The 22236-nt window shown below is 34.0% G+C and overlaps 1 protein-coding gene across 3 annotated transcripts in view; it reads left to right on the top strand.

Moving 5' to 3' along the window:
• The window catches only part of LOC145248143 (hyccin-like), a 710814-nt gene that overhangs the window by 308554 nt on the left and 380024 nt on the right, over window positions 1-22236 (top strand). For all 3 annotated transcript variants that reach the window (XM_080109963.1, XM_080109964.1, XM_080109962.1), the window contains exon 6: window positions 13275-13355. In XM_080109963.1, the coding sequence (XP_079966089.1) occupies window positions 13275-13355 (81 nt within the window). The remainder of the gene's footprint in view (window positions 1-13274; window positions 13356-22236) is intronic.

Raw genomic sequence — 22236 nt, 5'->3', positions numbered from 1 at the left:
ATAGTGAAAAAAAAGATGGATGAGTCAATGTCATTGTACCCTTGATCAATTCCCAGTAGGCCATACAACTGGTCTATTTGTGGAAATCAGAAGTAAAGCTACCCCCCCCCAGCCGTAATGGCTTACTAAATATGATCGGCTCACGGTGGATTCACCAGAAGTCCATTTCCGGTCGGAACTCAAGAAATGCATCATTCCATGCCATGCCATGTTCTCCATCTGTGACTGATTTGCTAAAATATACTAGAGGGAGGGATACTCGTATAGCGTTTATTTGGATTGATATCACAATAACTTTTGTGTGTGTGTGTGTATTGAATTTGTTGCAGACGCTTATATAGCATTTGTTATTAGGATTCGATTCCAATATTGGTATGCGCTTCTTCACTAATACTAATAATCGTTATCTGTATTGCGAGGAAGGTCATATTTTTTGTGTGTGTAGAGAAAGTGGGTAAGTGGCGTGGGGGGGGGAGAGTGTTTATTTATTTTCTCATTTCATCCAATTGATTCTTTTTGCTGAAACCAGAATTACAATGGAATGAAAACTTGTGGTATATGGTTGGGAATGGGGTCCTGGGATGGGAGTGGGAGTGGTAGCCACCGAACACAATGAAGCCTTGGGTTGATGGGGTAATGTCGGCTTTTGAAGTTCTTTTTTACTGCCTTTTTCTTTGAAGAATATGAAAAGGAATTTATGTTATAATCTCGATACCCCCTCACCCTCTCCATCCTCTCTCTCTCTCTCTCTCTCTCTTTTTTTTATAGAGAGTGTAAGAGTTGGGTAATTAAATGACTGTATGCCTAGTCATTATCGTCATCTGAAAAACGGAGGAAAGGGAGGCAACTCTTCAGTTTTTAATAGCGAACTATTCTTCTTCTCATTTATCTCCTTTTTCGTATCTGTCTACTCAGAGCTATCCCGTAGTGTCATAAGCCAAAAAATTTAGAAAGTACAATGACACCCCGAGAAGTATTGGGTAACACATTTTAAATTGGTGCATTTATGAACGCAATTGTTCTGTGGCGTAATCAGTGGGCACAAAATGTGTGCACATGAGGTGGGGGTGTATACCATACAGCCACCTGCTCTCAGCGACATTTGAGGGTAAAACTGCACTTTAGGTAGTGCTGATAAACCCCACATTATTAAGAACCACTAATTTTTCTAGGTAATTAAAAGTAATAATAATGTTTAACCCATACCTGGAGAGAGAAAGAGGAAAGTAGAGAGATTTAGAGGAGATAGAGTGAGCAGGTTTTGTCTTTTTATTCATTTATTTAAAAGTTAACTGATTTTGCAAACTCATTTTCCTCATTCAAAAATTTAACCCGAAGTCAGTGAATGACCCAACGAATCACATTTCTTCTAGTATATATAGTCAACCTCCCTTTATTGGAGGATCATGCAACCTGGGAGTTCTCAGGATAGCTTTCAAGTCGGATTCTTTCTAAAAATTTTGTATGAAAAATGAAGATTGAGTATGTTTCCTTGAGGCTGGGGAAATTTTGCTGGCCATGGATTTGTATCCAAACTATTGATTGCTTTAAAGTAGTTTTGGAGTCTGACTTCCTTGTTATTTCAGATGTCCTAAGATGTCTTCATATTATGGATCCGTCCGGGAGTGATTAGTCTTGCTATTGTTACTACTACTACTACTACTACTACTACTACTACTACTACTACTGTTGTTGTTATTATTATTATTATTTCCTTCGTCTTATTTTTCAATCTTATACATCTGAATGATATCGAACTCCATTTATATAACTAGACAAGAAATGATGACATGTTTTTGTTCTTGCTTCTTTCTTTCGAGGGTAATTGCAAGGTCCTGCAGAATTTCATTTCTTTTTTTTTTTTTTTATCCTTTTTTGATTTTTTTTTTTTTTTTTTTAACTCCTTGTTCTTCATCACGGTTGTTAATGGATGCTGTTTTGATCTGCCAGCCTCTTTTCTGGTTTTGAAGACCAGTGGTTGTAGTGTTGGGCAAGTATTGCAAGTATGATTATTAGTCTGGATTCCTATAATTTGAAACCTTTTTTTTTTTTTATCATTTTGAGAAATAAAATTTTAAATTTCTCACCGCTATTGTATTCCACACGCACGCATACACAAAAAATTATATGTAAAACCATTTTATCTGAAAGGAGCCTGAGAATATGTTTGCCTTGAAGCACTTTTGAGTTTTAAAGAACACACGTTGCTAAGAAACAGGAAAGGAAATGTCAAATCCGATGTGTGTGTGTGTGTGTGTGTATATATATATATAAGCAAAGACAGCCATATAATTAATAGATGTGGTCATATTTGAAGTATGATATAAAAAGGTCAGGATCTTGCTGATATAAGTGGCATAGTAGTGGTTACAAGCACACACTGATGCCTTGGCATAACGGTTTCAAGTCTTTTGGGGGCTGTTGCATCATTTTCACTAATACCCTAGGACAAAGTATGAATCCCTATATCCTCCCTCCAGCTATGGATTAAATAGTAAGGCAGACGAAAATTTTCAATCGTTTGGTGTGCAATTAGTTCAGGAAGGAAATTTTTGAAATAATACTAGTCTTTTTTTTTTTTTTTTTTTTTTTCGGCTTGGTTCGAAATTGTTTCTGGTCGCCCTGGACTTCTTCTTGTCACTGATTCCGGTGAGGTGCAGTTGGAGATTGCATAACCTTTCTTTCACTATAGACTCTCTACCCAGAAACTACTTAGTAGCTCTAGAAAGTTATATAATGTGAAATAATAATTAATATATGAGTCAAAATATTGTATATGTTTATATCGATAGATAGTCCAGAAGATAATGAATCAAATACACAAAATGTCTCTTATTTAACAAAACATGTTTCAGGGAAGAGATGCTGCCCAATTACAAAGCATGAAGATTGTGTGTGTGTGTGTGTGTGTATATATATATATATATATATATATATATATATATATATATATTAGTATCTTCATGAACGATCAGTGATGTATGGAATGCAACCTAGAAATTCAAGTACTTAAATCTCTGGCCCAACATACAGTGGCGATGTCTGTTGGCTCAGGGTACTTGAATTGCTACGTCATATTTTGGATGTCACTGACCATTTTGAATCGCGATATGAACATATTCACTATGTTTAACAACACTGATTAGTCATCTGTTCGTGGATTACTAATATATATATATATATATATATATATATATATATATATAATCGAACAATGATTTTTTTTTTTTGTCTTAAATAAAATATTTATGATTTTTCTTGTCTTAAATAAAATATTTATCGTTTTTTAATTTTCAGTGTAGATGCCTTAATCATAGAATTTTTTTTCCTTCTCTATTTATTTAGGTGTGTATAAACTTCACCACTTTGGAAAACAGTTTCTTATTTATAATGCCAGCATAACATTTCTAGTGTCTATTATTCTTTACTGAATACACACGACCATTGGCTTTAATTGGAGGGGGAGGGGAGCTTAGTGTGCACAGCTGGGCCCTAAACCAAAATGTTTCCTTTTGCTTGCATGCTATTCTTAGAGTAAACATAAGCATCTCTTTTTCTCTAAGTATACTACACCATTCCTATAAGATGTGTGTGTGTGATTGCTTCACGTGTGTACACTTATAAGATAGTATATTATGTATACATCTTTGTGTCAGTATTTATTTCAACAGTACTAAGCACATTCAGTATCACATAATATAAATTCATATAATAGTACAAAAAATATATTTAGGAGAAGTAAACTGCATAGAAGCGCTTCTAAGTAGCTTACTTACCATAAGTATATTTTTATAATGTGTGTGTGTATAATTACGGACTAAAACCTTTGTATAAGCAATATCGCCTGAAGAGGTTTCTAGTTATTTGTAACTGGCTGACCGAAACAGGCTCATAAATGTGTAGCAAAATATTAATGCTTATGTAAAACAAATAAAAAGTGTATCTTGCCCTATTTCCGTATTGAGAACTCTTGTATCAACTTTAACTTCATTGGTTACTTTGCCTCTGGAAAATATTAACCGGAAATTTTATATATATATATATATATATATATATATATATATATATATATATATATATATATATATATGAAGCAGACATTGTTAAAAATAACAATTCTTTTGCTTTAATATACCTTTTATTTTGCAATTTTTCTAATCATGTCTTGTGTTAAAACTAATTTATTTATATATATATATATATATATATATATATATATATATATATATATATATATATATATATATATATATATATATACTGTCTTATCGATTTCGACGTATGAGCTTGGCCACAATAACGAAGTTGTTCAGAAATCCATACAGATGATTTGTTTATAATGGTGAAGGCTTTGTGCAGAACTGACCACATTTTTTGGTACAACTGCTAGTCTCGGTCGATGCAATGGCTACTATAAGACAGATCACGCAGTAGAGCTCAGGTTTTTACTATTGATCCCTAATTCAAAAGGTAATGTGTTATTTTTGTATTTGCATTTATTATTGCTACTAATGACATATTTTGTCATCTTCCGAAATACACATGACATGTAGCTTTCAAGGCGATCTGACGCATGCTAAGTCGGGTTGGAGTTGCTGTCTGAGCCTAGATAATACAAATCCGAAATGATCAAGGAGAACAGTGCATCTCTGAAGACTACCCTTGATACATCTAAACTATGCATTTCATGAAGTTTTCAATGTGAAACAGCAAATGCCAAGAACACAAAACTGTAAACAACAACAACAACAAAAACAATCATTTTGCTTTTCTCCACAGCGATCAATCGAAGTACAAATCTATCGATAAGACTGGTGTATTTTAATCGTTTGCGCCCCCCCCCAGTTTACGCTGATGCTGGGTTTGTCACTGATTTCATTATTGATGGTGGGCCAAACATGTTGACACAAGTTGCATCACATATTGGCATTTGAAAAGGGAAACAACGTCAGACTGTTTTCTACTTCCTCTGTCTATTACGTTTCTTAGTTTTTGAGATGAGGATTCGTCATTTGGATTCTTCGGACTACAGTTCTCATTTTGAGTGTCACACAATTGCAAATTACATCGGACCTCTATTCAGTCATGGCTGATGGAACAAGAGTATGCTACCTTCGGTCAAAGTTCAATGATTTGTCCTTTAAAAACTCTACCAAACTCCTCCACTTGAAATTTTAGATGTAGGTTCTTTCCAAACTTTTTAACTTCATTTGAGCCCAAAACAAATGTTAAGGGGTCAAAATTGGGGCCAGAATTAAAAAAAGAAAAATTGACCTCTCAGCCAATCTTTGGTCTAAACATTTGAAATTTTACATGAAGTGTATTCAAACAGGACAGGCTTTTCATCGCTTGTTGGGCGAAAATTTGGCTACCAAGGGGTCGAAGTTCAAAAGATTTGACCTTTGTGGTCTCTAGCAAACTATTCAGCCAATTTTGGATCTAAACATTTGAAATTTTACATAAAGGGTATTCAGACATGCATCAAGCTTTTTAATCAGTTTTGGGCGAAAATTTGGCTGCCAAGAGGTCAAAGTTGAAAGATTTGACCTTTGCAGACTCTACCAAATTCCTCCGCCAATTTTAGGTATAACACTTGAAATTTTAGATATTACCTGGACATGAGTCCAACTTTTTAATATATATATATATATATATATATATATATATATATATATATATATATATATGCACATAAAGGTAGGGCCCGAGCAAAGCTGGGCTGAACTACTAGTTTACATTAGATTTGAACACGCACATGTTATAGTTAGTTGGGAATAAGCTTCGCGGTATTGTGTTCCGCAGAAGGACAGTTCTAAGAAAAAATCTTTGCTCATGGAATTTTCGTCTAGTTTTAAGCACTGAAATTATTGACAGTTCCGGAGCAAATGCGAATTTGTTACCCTCGTAAAGAAAATGAAAATGCCCTTTTGTAGTATCCCCCACACCTTGTCCGCCCGCCAACCGAGCTTAAAAGAAGACGAAACAATTCAACAGCTACTTGCAAAACTAACCTCAAGTCACGATCATATTGAGGATCTGTGGTGTAAAAGCTTGTGTGCCTTTATAATTTGATGATTATGCAGGAATAGGGAGGGGGTTGTAAAAACAGACACTTCAGTGCGGGGTTGTGAGGAGAAGGTGGTGTCACAATGTGTCTAATCATTAGAGTAATTGAGGGGAGGGGGAGACTAAAGTGAAAGATCCTAGGACCTAGCCAACCCATTCAGCACTCTCACTTCCTCCTCCACCCTTTATTTTTTTTACTTTTTTTTTTCTCTTGCAGTTTTTTTTTTTTTTATCTTGACTTTTGCAGAAAGTATTTTTGTCTGTTTTCATTTAGGTCTTCTTGTTGTTTGTTTTGAGTCTTTTTTTTTTTTTGTATTTTTTCTTTATAAGCATCTTTGTGCTGCTCTCTCTTTATTTCTGTCTCCCTTGCGACCCTTTCTCACTCTTTCTTTTGAACTCCCATTTCTTTCACTTGACCCCCCCCTCTTTCTGTCTTTTTCTCTTGTTATCTATCTATCTATCTATCTATCTATCTATCTCCTGTAAATGTAAAGTATTTCAAGATTGACACTTTTTGGTTTATAACTTTGTAGGGTATCTATTTTTTTATCTTTGCTTTTCTGCACATTGTGAAGACTTTAAAATTTAAAGCAACTGAACTCTCACATTTTTTTGTTCGCTTGTTCTTAATCTCGGATAAGTGTGTGTGTGTGTGTGTGTGTGAGAGAGAGAGAGAGAGAGAGAGAGAGAGAGATTCTTTAATTATAGCTTCTTCAATGCAGTAGTACGCGTGGGTTGGGAGTGTATGTTATTTGGATAAAAGGATAAAACTGGTGTAAGTGGGGATAACAACAAGGTTAATCACACAGGTTGGAAGTATTTTTAGCTTAAACCCCTTTAGCCCACTAAGGAAATAATCACTTGCATATATATATATATATATATATATATATATATATATATATATATATGAGAGAGAGAGAGATTACAAGTCCCATTGTGTCTATTTCATCAATCCCTTACTCCTTTTTTTACACCGGGCGAGAGAAAAAAAAAAACCCCAAAAAACAGAAACTGGATTATCCTAGCAAATTAGGATTATTTGTATATCCCTTCAGGTTAAGCAATTTGTACTTTTAATGCCGCTTACGGATTTGTATGTGTGGGAAAAGTTGTTTCAAAATGAAAGCCAACTGACGGTAAAAACCTTCATGAGAGAGAGAGAGAGGGAGAGAGAGAGAGAGAGAGAGAGAGAGAGAGAGAGAGAGAGAGAGAGAGGGGTGGGCGGACAGAAGGATTTTTTTTTTCTTTCTTTTTTTGCCAAGCTTTGGCCTGTAGCCTTTGCTACCTGCGTCAGAACCTTCTAGGTTATCTTTTCACCTGACTTCTACCTTGATCAACAACAAAATGTCCGAATGTATCGCCCTATTTATCTCTTTCTCATTTTGCTTCCCATTTCCAGTGTATCTGTGACCAACAAACATTCTTTTTATTTATAATCTAGTCATTGCTTATCACGACCCAGAAGCCACTTCAGGATAAGGGTTACTGGGAGAAAACCGTAATAATCGTTAATGGTGAAAATTGGGTAGAAATTGATTATTTAAAAAAAATTAATAATCCCAAGACCTTCGTTGAAAAATTCCTTTGTAAGTCAATTAATAACTTTCAATCGCTGCATTTTATATCATGACACTCGAGCAGTATCGATCAAACAACACCCCCCTTTAAAAAAAACAAGAACTAAATCGTTTCGGATATAGGATTTAGTTGTTTTTTGTTGTTGTTTTATTTTTTTATTTGCTAACCTATTTATGTTATTAAAAGAACGTCTTCCTTGCCTGTGTAATTCCTATTTGCCAAGAAAAAGTGTTTATTTACAAACTCTATAAACATTTTGTATTTTTTTTTTTTTTGTCTTTGTTGTTCAATGGGCCACTTGTAATAATGTGTCATTGTTAACGCGTGTTGTAGGTTGGTTATCTCTGATAATTGCCCTAAATTAAGTGACCATCTAAGTTTCTGTCTATCACTCTCACTTCTGTCTTTATGTTGTTTGACTCCTTGCTTATTATATATATATATATATATATATATATATAATATCAACAAAGGTAATAGAACTAATTATCAGACTAGAAATAGTTAATTATTTACATCAATAAAAGGAAACGACACTACAAATAGTAATACTATTTGACCCCTAACTGGAGACAGAGACAGATGGGTGTAGATAGTGAGGGGGGCCTTTTGGATTTTGTCTTTTTATTTGAAATTTGACTAGCTTTTTCCTGATTCAATCAATTTAACTGGAGCTCAAGAGTAACCAAACGGGTCACGTTTTGTTTTTGTTTTTTCCACTAGTACATATATGGATGTGAAAGATATTTAAATACATATTTAGATCTGAAACCATTGTCTGTGTGACTCTCTCTCTCTCTCTGTCTCTCTGTCTCTGTCTCTCTCTCTCTCTCTCTCTCTCTCTCACTAAGCAAGTAGTTATTATCCCTTAGCATAAAACTTTTTTTGTGTGTGAATTATCGCCCCACCCTCGTTAAATTTGTTATTTTTTGCCACTTTGCACCCACCTAGCTCATCTGACCTTGTCCCTGTAGGCTTAAAAAATACAATTCTGGACGGAGGTATGAATGACCCAGATGTGACCAAACTAACAACTAAAATAGAAACAGCATTGGCCGGATGGAGTAGAGGTAAATAAGTGGGGTGGTTTGGCTAGAGGGTGGGCGTTGAGCAAACCCTTTACATCCCCTCTCTTCTGTACATTTAATCATTTTGTTTCTTTTTTTTCCACACATTCTTATACAGTGCAACCATGAGATTTTGTGGTGTTAGTAGCAGTAGTAGTGTAGACTACAGTTATGACTACTACTACTACTACTACAACCACCACCATTGCTATTACTACTACTACTACTACTACTACTACTACTACTGCTGCTTCTTCAATTAGTCCTGCATCACACATAAGTTAATCTTCTATTTCAGGCTAGTATTATTGATTTGCTATAAATTTCTTTTCATTGTCCCACGCAGCTTTATTCACTGCCCAAACTCCAACAACCCCTCCCCCCCCCCGACATTTTATTTATTTTTTAAAATTACAATAGAGTTAAAGGAAAATGATAATAAAGAAATTTCTTTCATCTCTCGGGCAATAACCACGAGAACATACAGCATAGGAACAATTATCAATACTGTTTTTTTTTTTTTTCTTGATTATTATGTATTGATTTATTTCATGTCTGGCAAAAGGCCTTAATAATAAGTAAATGGCTCCACCTTTTCTTCTCTGCGATCTCTCTCTATCACAGAGGTGATGTTGCTGGTCTCAGTCTTTTTTATATATGAACACTATTATGGCATATGTTCTCCAGAATTATCAAATCTATTCCCCGCTTCCTTTGCTTCAGCTCGTTTAACTTGTTGGTCTAGTGGTCTCCATTAATTTACTGTTTTGATACCTTATTGTAATACCGCTTCTGATTCCAGTAACTTTTTTTCCTAAGAAATGCAAATTTGTGGAACTCTTTTCCTGCTCACTGTTTCCCCCTCTACTTACAGCCATGTTCATTTCAAGACTAAGGTCAATAAGCGTCTCCTATTTTGGGGATAATTATCTTTCGTTCTTGTTAGCTTCTTGCATCAAGTGGCTTCACGTCTGGTCTGGAGTCGTTTCCATTAAAAAAAAAAACAACAGCCTGTTATCATCATTTGTATGTGTACTCCCTTGAATCATCTCCTTTTTTTAACTATTATCTCAATTCAACTCTTAAAAAAAATTTTTTTTTAAGTTAATGGATTTAATTTTGTAATCAGATTATATTCTTAGTTTTACTACTTTATGTTATTGTATGTTTTATTTCAATAAATAATCGATTGTTAGTGAATTAAAAAAATAAAGTATAAGTCGTGTGTGTGTGTATATATATATATATATATATATATATATATATATATATATATATATAAGATATATATATATAACGTGTTAAAAAACACTTTGAAATGAGTTAAAAACATATTTAATTTGAAAAGGAAACACTAGATAAGTGGATAGTCCTTAATCCGCGGAGTTTCAAAGAAATACTTTCCTTCTCATCAGAGGGAAGGAATTAGCAAAATGCGGGAACGGATTTTGCATGCAAAAGTATTTGATGAAACAACAAGTCAAAGATCTTACTTGATAACAAAAAAAAGTGAAGCAGAGGGAATATGGTGAAGAAAACGGTGATTACACGTGAATGGATAGTCTGGTGGAAGATAAAAAATCCAGTGACGGTAAAATCCAAATATATAATGTATTATAAGCTCTATCTCCCATTTGGTTTTATCGAGCTTTTACATCTGGCTGAGATAACTTTATGAATATTAATTCTTTAATATTTATAATATACTTTAATTTTACCATCTTGGATCATTTTGGTAAATTTAATTGTAATTTTTATTATATATATATATATATGGCTCAGAAGCTAAGGAACGAGGGTGGAGAGTTGTATATTTGGTTTCGATTTGAACCGATGGCACCCAAGTCATATATATTTAGTTTTAGTTTTGATCTCACTACTATATATTAGGTACAATATAATAATCAATAGCAAATTGTCTCTATAATAATAAATACATAATCTACATGAATTAAAATATCATATTCAAGTGTATTTTATGACCGGGCAGCACCGGGCTGCCTGCTAGTGTGTACACACACACACACAGACACACACGGGTCTCTTATGGATTTATATGGGTCTCTGTTTGGTCAATCTATGCCATTCAACGAAACACGTGTAAGGCGTACCATACGAACAATAAAATGATATAAATGTTATATAAATATATTTGTGGTTTTGGTATGTTTACTAATGGTATACATGCCTTACATGCTGCACCGTATGTGTGTGTGTGTGTGCGCGCGTGTGCATATAATATATAGAGAGAGACAGTGCATAGTAAATTATGAAATATAACGTATTCAATAGGACCATAGGATACCGTTTGTAAAAAAAGGTTACAATGTGGAATGCAATGTTTTTCCGGCCCTGGTTACGGTATTTGCCCCGCCTTACGGCGTTATTTATAATGTTATTTGATTATATAATGTGTATTATATACGGTACTGTATTTTGTTACTAAATTTCAGTATGTACTGTATAAGATTTTGTTTAGGCCTCGCCACCGGCGATTTCATCTGACGATCTCAAACCCGGAATGGATTAATGCCGTATCCTGGGGTTCTACTGTTTCTATATCATTACAGCGATGTTCATATTAAGATAGTACATTTTTTTTAAATTACAAAAAAACTTTAGAATGGCGTAGTTTTGGTTGCAGACGCTTCATCTATTGTAGGTATTTAATGTCTGGCATAAGACCTTGATATTGGGTCGCCCGGTGAGAATCAATTAACTAATGGCGTGTAAGATGAAAGGCTCTCTCTCTCTCTCTCTCTCTCTCTCTCTCTCTCTCTCTCTCTCTCTCTCTCTCATAACCTTTTTCACTCTATTATGAGTCTTTTCACAAGCCTTCGTTGGTCTCCCCATCTCAACGTCCTCCACAATGACTTTTTGAAAATTCACTGGATTTGTAATAATTTTTTTGTTTTGTTTTGTATTAGTTCACTGTCTAATGTGTCATTGTCTTCTTCCTGTTTCATCCTGACTGCTTTTTTTTTTTTTTTTTTTTTTGCTTTCTTAACGATCACAAAGAAATAGTCATCAGAAAAGCATTTTACTTTTGCTATTTTTCTTTTTCTCCTTCTGAAATCTTTATTTATAGGGAACTCCTGATATCTTTTATTAATAGAAGTAGACTGAATTTGTTTTTAAAGGACCCCTTATTTATAGGAAATGGAAATGTAATGGATATCCTTGCCTGATTTATAAATACTGTCCTTATGCAAAGAAGGGTACCGTGCTATGTTTTATAGTATTTTTAAATAAAATTCAAGTTTTACGGTATCTTTATTAAATTATTAGGTGAAATTACAGAATAGATACAAAACATCTTACCCTCTTCGTGTTAAGAATGGGTTTCTAAATAATAACGTTATTATTATTTCAACACCATATGGATTTGTAATTGTTGTTCCGTATTTACGACATGCTTTTGATTCGTTATCTTTTTGAAAAAGAAAGGTTTCATTCTCGAAACAATCAAACACATTATATCATCATAGTTGTATTTAACAGTATCTTCATGTATTTTATATGTGAAAGGTCTTTTGATAAAGAAATAGATATACGAAGATTTGTAAATTTTTAAATGCTGTCTTCTGTTGCCTGTTTATATATATATATATATATATAATTTCACCAACCCGGTATCTTCCATTGCTATTAAGCTTTTCTATATATATATATACACACACACCCACCTACACACAGCTCTTCAGTGTGGGTAGTCTTGGTGAGTGTTTCAAGCTAAGATTCGAAACCGGACCGCTTGTACAGTAGTCAGTAATCTTACTTGTACACGATCCTCGTTCATTTACAAAAGGGAACTTTTAATGTTTTTATAGTTGCTTACATCACCGAATATCAAGAGAATTCTTTTTCAATTACAAACAATGATGCTTCACGTTAAATTGAAAGAGCTCAACCCATGAGTGAGAAGCTGCATATATATATATATATATATATATATATATATATATATATATGTATATGTGTGTGTGTGTGAAAGGGAGATTGATAATGAGACGTCCACAGTTGTCAACCCTCACTGAAGGAGAGATACATCAGGGGAAAAGACAATTGGCATACATACAGATTCAGCAATAAAACCCGTCAATACAAAATTAATCCCACCACTATTAAAGATTTTGTAAAACTTTACTTTACTTATGAAAATTGTTTTTATCTTGGTATTTGGCTTTGTTTCCAATTGCATCCTTCAACAAAGAGCCAGATAAACCACACGAATTGCATAGATTACATGAAAACTGATCACCTTTTATTTGGTGTTTCATGTAGACCTCAGATTTGTTTGAGTTTAGTCGTTTGGTTATTATTATCAAAGGTCGAAGACTGTTTTTTTTTTTGTTTGTTTGTTTTTTTTTCTCTCCAGATTTTAGGACTTCGTGTCTGTTGTATTTATTGATATTTTTTTGCTACATTTCAAATTCTAAAGCCAAGATCCTATTGCTGGACGTTCATAATGAAACTGTTTTATTTTCCTTTGAAACTCGTTTGTTTCTACCTTTTGTTGTCATATTTTTAAACGTTGCTTTCCCTTTTCTGTCATTGTAGGAGATTGTATATCCTGATGGGAAACCTAAGACCATGACTTACAGGATCCCCTCGTTGGCTCAACCATCAGTCTACCATGAGGTAACCAAATTCATTCAACGCATTCTTATCTTGTTTAATGCATGTGCAAGCATCCAATTAATAAGGATAAAACTAAAACATAATAATTTAAAATCCGTTTTTAAGAGATAGATATTAAAAACTCCATGTAGAATTGATTATTCTATAATATTCTAAATACCTCATATAGTATATAATATATTACATACTTTCTATTATAATCGATCAAATATTTCATATAGTATATATTATATATTTTCTATTATAATGGACCAAATATTTCATATTGTATATTTTCTATTATAATGGAACAAATAATTCATATAGTATATAATATATACTTTCTATTTTAATGGATCAAATACTTCATAAAGTCTATAATGTAATATATACTTTCTATTATAATGGACCAAATACTTCATATAGTATATAATGTAATATATATTTTCTATTATAATGAACCAAATACTTCATATAGTATATAATGTAATATATACTTTCTATTATAATGAACCAAATACTTCATATAGTCTATAATATATACTTTCTATTATAATGGACCAAATACAATGTCCTTTAAACCAATGAGATTGTATAGAGCATAAACTCAAATCTTTTGATTCATCCCAATTATAAAATATTTGATTTCAATTCTTTATGACATCATTTAAGAGATACGAATTCAACTTACCATCGTGATATCTCACATTCAAATTGGAAACTCATCTTCCTGGGCTTTTTGGAACGTCTTCACGGATCTCATCTTTTATTTTAAAATGTTTTTTAATTGAATAAAAATAAACAAAAAAAAATGTTTTAAAATCTAATCTACTTCTGTTTTTAAATCTTTTTTTCTCTCTTGATTCTTGAAACCCCGTTTTTGTTTGTATCATAGTATTTCCGCCATATTTCTTTGATTTCAGCCAATTTCTGCCTTTATCAATTCAAATGTGGTTACTTGCCTCTTTCTCACTTTCCTCATTATTGCTATGACCATAAAAGTTCAGCCATTTTACTTTCCGCCTACAAACCAATATCTATATTTCTCGTAATCTGCCTGTCTGTCCATTCTACTTTTTCTCTTAAACTACTGTGCAGATATGGCTGAAATTTTGAATAGACTTTTATTATAATGTGCAGCAAACTAAATATTATGGTATCTTGGTATCTATTCAATGCACAGTTAGATTAATAGGGGGTAGTATTTAATGCAAACATATGGACACATCATATTCAACTGTCAACTTTGGATAAAGCACTTACTCTGAGCCAATGGGCTATATCCTTAGCACATTTATAATGAGTTAAAAAGTATCGTATAATATAATCACATTAGCACACATTAGATCACCAAAGCCAAACAATGTTAACACTGGCTATCCCAGAATATGACGTTAGCCAGTACTAATCTACATAAACAAAATAGGTGTATGTATGTGTGTCTATGTGAAAATATTTAACTGATAAACTCTTAAATTACTAGTCACATGACACTGAAATTAACAGAAAATAGGAATCATACACCAAGGATGTTTATAACAAGTAAAATCTTTGTTTGGATGGATGAATACCGCATACAGAAATATGTTGGCAAGTTGAAAAGTAAAGTTTAATTTTAAATCTTTCATATCTATCTGCCGATGGCTGGAACAGTAAGGAGCGTGGCTGGAATGTTAAATGTTTTGGTTTCGATTCTACTTTGATGGCACACAAGTCATTTTTTTTAACTTTTGAAATCAGTAATATATATATATATATATATATATATATATATATATATATATATATATATGAGAGAGAGATAGATTCAGCCACTCTGATGAGTCGTAGACGATTAAACACGTGTCAGTGGATAATTATATTTTAAAAACAATTTATATATTCAATAGAGAATTGGCTCTGTAATAATAAATACGAAATCTGCATGAATTAAAATATATTTAAGTATATTTTCCATCCCAGCAAGGCTGAGCGTCCACAGCTTGTTGCACATTAAAGACATCTTTTCTTTTTGCCATCCATTGTTCTTTATTATCATTTTTTTTGGGGGGGGGTAAGTTTAAATGATCTGTAATCGCTAAGATTCTTCTTTGAAAACTCTGAAATGCACACAATCATAATTAACGTTTCAATAAGAAGAAGAATCGGACAAATTGCTGTAAATAGATATTTTACGTTTGCTATTAAATAATTTAGTCCCATTTTTTTTTTTTTTTTTTTTTCGAAAATGGGTGAGCGAAAAGCATTAATCTATAAATTTGTTTGTTTTTTATGTATTGGTATTCATATCAAAAACCCTTTTTTTCTATTTATATGAAAATAAAAAACAACTTTCTTATATATGGGTCGTAGAATTGCATTCATCTGCAAAAGATCTTTTGCATATTCTTTGGAACATTCATTTTATTAATTCCCTATTAGTTTTTTTTTGGTTTTCTTATGGGATGATCATCTTTAGTTAACTATTACGTGTAAATATATTAATGCAGATATTCTACATGATTTATACTTGCGTAATATTTACGTAAAAAGGTTATAGTAAACACAAAACTCTTTCCATATATGTTTATGTATGCGTATATATTTTTGTTTCAAAAACTGTAGGCTATCAAACTCCTAGAGTTTTTAGTCTACAGACATGAAACTTCAAATATAGAGTATTCGAACCCAAGTGAAACTTTATATTTGGGTTTTATCCCGGGAATATCAGTACAAAAATGTGAAATTAAATTGGGTCTAATATAATCTATCATATAAATCTCACCTGTCTGTTTAAATGTATGTATGTATGTATGTTTGCATGACTACCTAAAACTTTCGACAGACGCAACGGATTTTCATGAGGCTGGTATCGTTTTGAAGCTTACCTTTTGGACGATCAAAAAATTGGCTAAAAACATTAATTCCTTCACCCTCATCTGGGCAGTTTTCTACAAGGAGGGATGGATTTTTTTTTCGCTGACATTTTTGCAAGTCATTCAAACCTCTTGTCAACGACGTCGCATAAAAGACGTTATTTTGATGACACAATTGTGGTGGGCGCATCGATAAGACCGTTTGTTTTTTTGTTTTTTTTTTCACCTCCTTTTCTTGTGATGTGCTATGGCCTGCTTACTACTCCCGATTTTTTTTTTTTTTGCACATGAACACACTTACACACCCCTCCACTTTTTTTTCAACCTTCGAATCACAAGTTCGAACCTGCCTGCCTGTCTACTACAACTTTTTTTTTTTTTTTGCTCAACACACCCTACAAACACTCGGGCAATGCCAGGAACCCAAGTTAGTATAATAATAATAAATAGAAAATCTGCATTAATCAAAATATATTTAAGCATATTTTACAACCGGGCAACGCCAGGCGCTCTGCTAGTGTGTGTGTGTATATATATATATAAATATATGTTAAAGTAGTTTGCTTGAAACATTCTTTGATTTTGATTTTCTTTTTTAAAAAACAAAACTACTTGATCAATTTATGCGATTTTTGGAATGTGATATTTTTGTTTCAGTGGGTACATATATCATGCAGATTTTTCTTTAATAGTTTAAAGTAGTTTGCTTGAAGCATTGTTCAATGTGTATATAAGAAGAAATTTAGGTTTATAGAAGGCAGAACAATGCAAACATGTAATGGATAGACTCGGGCTGAAGCAACTTAAGATACAGTGAGGTGAAACAAGTCAGTTTTTCCGTCAGTTTTGACGATGACTAGTCAGGGTCTTGATGCTTTATCCCTCGGTGTTGGTGTAGCACTCTTTCTGTGTCAAACGTCCGGTCACAGGCACCGCATATGTGGGTGCTGGGGTTGTGTCGTCGATAGTGTCTCAGCTCTAAGGCTTTTCCAATCTTTCTCTCTATTTCTTCCTTCCCTTTGTGGAGAATGTTCTGCCAGTACTCCTTCCTTTGGCTTGTTCCTCCCAACTCTCGACATTGATGTTCATTGCCTTCAGGTGCCGCTTTGTTACATCTTTGTAGGGAAGCATCTGACTTCCTACCTTGTGGATTCTATTTTTCAGTTCCCCATTGGGATTCGGTTGTCTTCCATTTTGGTAATGTGCCCGGTCCATTACAGTGGCATAGTAGCAAGAGTAGCTTCCACGCTGTCTAGGTTTGCTCTCCAGAGAACTTTCACATTTGATACGTAGTTACTCCATTTGATCTTCATAATCCTTTTTAGATGTCTCTGCTGGATGGTTTCCAGTCTCCTTATGTGTTCTCGATACAGAGTATAGGTCTCTGCTGAGCACATCAATGCAGAACAACGGCTTTTGTAGACTCTGCACTTTGTGTCTAGCCGGATACCACTTATCCAGAGCCGTTTTTCTAGCTTACCAAAGGAGGCACATAAGCTTTGGATTCGGCAGCTTATTTCTTGTGTGTGTGAATATATATATATATATATATATATATATATATGTGTGTGTATTTTTTTATACAATATTTTCAATGTAGGATGTTTTTACTTGCGTCAAGTACTCAGGTGGCGTGTCTGTGATGCATTTTTATATTAGCTGATTTTGCATGTTTACAAAGTTTGTTTTTTTCTGTATATTTTATGATTTAATAGCTGAGTATGTTCATCAGTCTAACGTTACAGCAATCATAAGCCATTTATAATGTTCGATGGGGGAATCCTTTTGACCCTCACTGATTGGTTGATGTTTCATCAACAGAAAAACAGCTGGAGTCTCATTGTAGGTAATCAGTTCAATTAGTAATGAAATCTTTTATACTGATGTCAGTATATATGGCATAATCATGTTGATACACCAGTTCTCTTTAGATCACTGAAGTTGAGCCTGGCTAGTACCAGATGAGTGGCCATTTGGAAATACCAAGAACTGCAAAACCCTAACGTCATTTCTTCAGCGCCTTTGCTATAAGTAACTAAAGAATTATGGCATCCATTAAAATGGAACAAAGACAACCTGTGACACAAAAGCTCATGAGTGAACAGTGATTGTATGTCTGTGCATATATATATATATCTACTAGCATGGATACCCGGCGTTGCACAGGAGGACATGAAATTCGGTTTGGACAGAGCTGCTATACTAAGGAGCAACCCCAGAAAAGAACAGAAGTAGGTGAAATCTAGACCCCTCCCCCAATACAAAAAAAAAACGAATCAAAACAACTTGTTTCAATTAAAATAGGAGCGAGTACCCATGCAACTACAAAAAGACAATTTTTTTTCAATTAGCCGCAGTAGGCAGGCTCGAACCTGAAATGTGAAAGAGGGAAAAAGTTAAGTGGCAAATGCTTTTGCCCACTGGACCACGACAACTTATGATGATATGACTCTGAAAAATAACGTTTATAAACATAAACGCATACGTGAATTGAAAAAAATTGCGTTGTAAAAAGTGACCACAGAATTAATCTTTTTTTTATAATTTTCAGATATTATGCACCCAAGGGATCGCTCTTTCAGACGGTACCAGTTTTGACTCGGTCCAATGTGGCTAGTGAAAGTTTTTAGCACACACACACATACACACACAAACTGACGTTTGAGATTAATATAATAGAAGACAACAGGTGGTGTTCCGGGGAAATAATCAAAACCAGTTTCTAAAAAAATCGATGTCAGTAATAATTCAAATTAAATTAAATATATTATCAATACAAATCAACTTAAAATAACAATCTTAAGGAGAACACTTAAAACAATTCTCTCGCTATAAACAGTAACTAACATACAGCTATTTAGTAAAATCGATTTTCCTTAATGTAATATGAAAATGAGGTTACCTCTTGAACATATATTTTGCAAGAATCATACTATATATATAAAAATAAATGAAATAGGAAAGTAATGGACCTTTGGTATATATTAATAAAATTGTGAACAAACATACAAACAAAATACAAACAAACAGACGGGAATACAAATTTATATATCTATAATATAAAGCTGAATGTATGTGTGTGTGTCTGGTCACGAATAGGCTCCTATATGGTTGACTATTTTAAAAAACTGATTGCATATAATGATAGAAGATGTATCAAGACACAGGAATGGGTATGTTTGATCTGGCAGAATGGTGGTTCATTAAAATTGTGAGGTCTGCATTCGCGCCTGGTCCACAAAGTATGGAAATAAAAAATTAAAAAAACGTTTACAAGTGTTTTTGATATAGATGTACATAAGAATACTTTGATAAGTATGTTTTAACTTAAATAGGGATGGGGTCTGCATTTGCGCCTGGCCTCCATAGAATGGAAATAGGCACAAACTTTAATAAAGATTTTTCATATCTATCTGTATAAGTATACTTTGATAATTATGTTTCAGTTTGAAGAAATATGGTATAATAAAATTATGGGGTGTTCGTTCGCACCTGACTTCTATAGAATGGAAATATGTCACAAAGTTTAACAAGGTTTTTTAATATAGATCCACAGAATATTGTGATAAGTGTTTCAGTGTGAACAGGTATGGTATAATAAATTATGGGGTTTATCTATTTTATTTTTACTTTCATCATATTTTGCTTTGGTTTTGATACCCCCAAATTCAACCCAAATTTACAACCCTTCCTTTTCATAACCTATCATTCTTTCATAAATCAGAGTCCATCTTGTGTAGGCTGTTTTTGAACCCAATCAACGACAGGTACTTTTGCTAGTATATATATATATATATATATATATATAAAGTAGTGTTTATATGCATGGTTGTCTGTGTGTACAACTCTCCTACAGCTCACACCACTCGACTAATCATGACCAAACCTGGCATGATGATGGTCCCCCATATAGAAATGATGTACACTATTTTTCAAGGTTATGGTCAAAGGTCAAGGTCATAGCCTATGTATATATACTCTCCTTCATCCACACCATTGGATCGCTTATAACCAAACCTGGCATGGTGATGGTCTTTGACTTAGGGATGGTTCCCACCATTTTTCAAGGTCAAGGTCAAAGGTTAATGTGATATTTTGTGCAGCTCCTTATAAACCCTCCACCTAGGGATGGTGCAGACCAAGTTAGGGCTTGCCTCCATCTCAGGGACCACCACCATGGCGCTGGTTGGATTTCAGTCACTTCATGAAGTAATTAAACACTTTTAAACATGTTAAGCAATAGTTGCTGTTACACCAGTCACTTGCTGCAAGGGTGCCCTCGTTTTGTGCAGGATTTTGCAGTACACTCGGATACCCACTTCGTGGGCACCCTTGCAGTGAGTGAGTGTTGTAACAGCAAGTATTGCTTAACGTGTTTAGAAGTTTTTAACTACCTCATGAAGTGACTGAAATCCAACCAGCGCCATGTATATTTTATATATATATATCTTTTTTTTTTTTTATACAAAGGCGTCACCACTTAAGTCTGGAGGCCACTCGCTTGAGAATAAGGACTAACAAGTGTACAGTAATAAATGGGAAAATGTCGTAGTGTGTGTGTGTATGCATGCATATATATATTATTATTTTTAATTTTTTTTTTTTTACAAAGGAATCACCACTTATCAAAGCCCGAGGGTTACTCGAGGATAAGGGGTAATGAGTGTGCAGTGGTTAAGGGGAACATGCCATTCATCCATAGTAGTGGAAATTTGATAAATTGGATTAGGGGATGGCTCATCAAGAATTTGTTCACATTGAACTTGAAGACAACCATATTGTAGTCAGTTGGAAAGCAGGAAAATGGAACAGAGTTCCACAGGCGTGCAGTTCTAAGAAAGAAGCTTTTTTTCATGGAATCTACATTTAGGTTAAGGCACAGATAAAGAATGGGGGAAATTATTGATAGTGGTTTTAGCTAGATGGGTGTTTTTCGTGAAAGTCAGGCCAGAGGGTACCATAAATGGGAGCTCAGTCGATCACTTGCCATGGAAATAATGATAAAGCAGAGACAGGCTCGCGATGTCTTCTCTATGAGGAAATAGGTTCCAGGGAAGAGAAAAGGGCATCACCTACTAGGCTACGAAGTCTATTTTGAACTCTGTCAAGGCAGGATAAGCTGCTTCTAGCAGGTCCTGCTCAGATGTGGCAACAGTACTCCATCCTTGGATACACTAGGCTCTTATACATGGAGAGAATTGCATCAGCAGTGAGATATTTACTGGAATGGCAGAACAATCCCACCATTTTCCCAGTAGCCCTAGCAACGGATTTGATGTATGTGTTCCATCTCAGATCTGAAGTAAAGGTCAAACCCAAAAGCTTGTCAAAACATGGAGTCTCCAAGATGAGAGCCATTCATTTTAATTGATACTAGATGGGTATTAGAGCGTTGATGATTGAAAAATCGAAGTTTTGTCTTAGATGCATTAAAAGTAACCAGCCACCTCTTTCCCCATTACACCACCTGCTCAAGATCAGAGGAGAGAGAATCAGAGAGAACTTTGTCATTTACGGCCTTTGAAGTGTTGCCATAGACGGTAGTGTCATTAATATAAATGTCTGCAAATGATCTTAAGATGTGATTTGGGAGATCATTGATGTAGATCAGGAAGAGAGTTGGACCAAGGATAGATCCCTGAGGGCCTACAGCATTAATGCTGTGAGCTTCAAAATTTTGCCCATCAACCACTACTCTTATGAACCTATCAGAAAGAAATGATTTAATAATTGAAAAGACGTTTCCAGCTATACTGTAGCTGGAGATTTTGTGGAGCAGACCTTTATGTCACATCCTATCAAAAGCCTTTGATATGTTAAGGGAAATTGCCTTTGAAAGGAAGCCTCCATTGAGAGATTTGCTAATCCTATGAGATATAATTGTTAACACATCAGCTGTAGATTTAGCAGAATGGAAGCCATATTGCATGTCACTGAGGAGATTATTTTTGCTGAGGTAGTTGACTATTTCTCTATTTAACACAGATTCTAGCAACTTACTCATGACACACACGAGACTGAGTGGTCTGTATTGAGCGGGAGATACT

The sequence above is a fragment of the Euprymna scolopes genome, chromosome 26 (genome assembly GCF_053919585.1).
Source record: "Euprymna scolopes isolate OS-2025 chromosome 26, ASM5391958v1, whole genome shotgun sequence".
Classification (NCBI taxonomy): Eukaryota; Metazoa; Mollusca; class Cephalopoda; order Sepiida; family Sepiolidae; genus Euprymna; species Euprymna scolopes.
The sequence above is the reverse complement of the archived record's forward strand: the minus strand, read 5'-3'. Positions and strand labels throughout refer to the sequence as shown.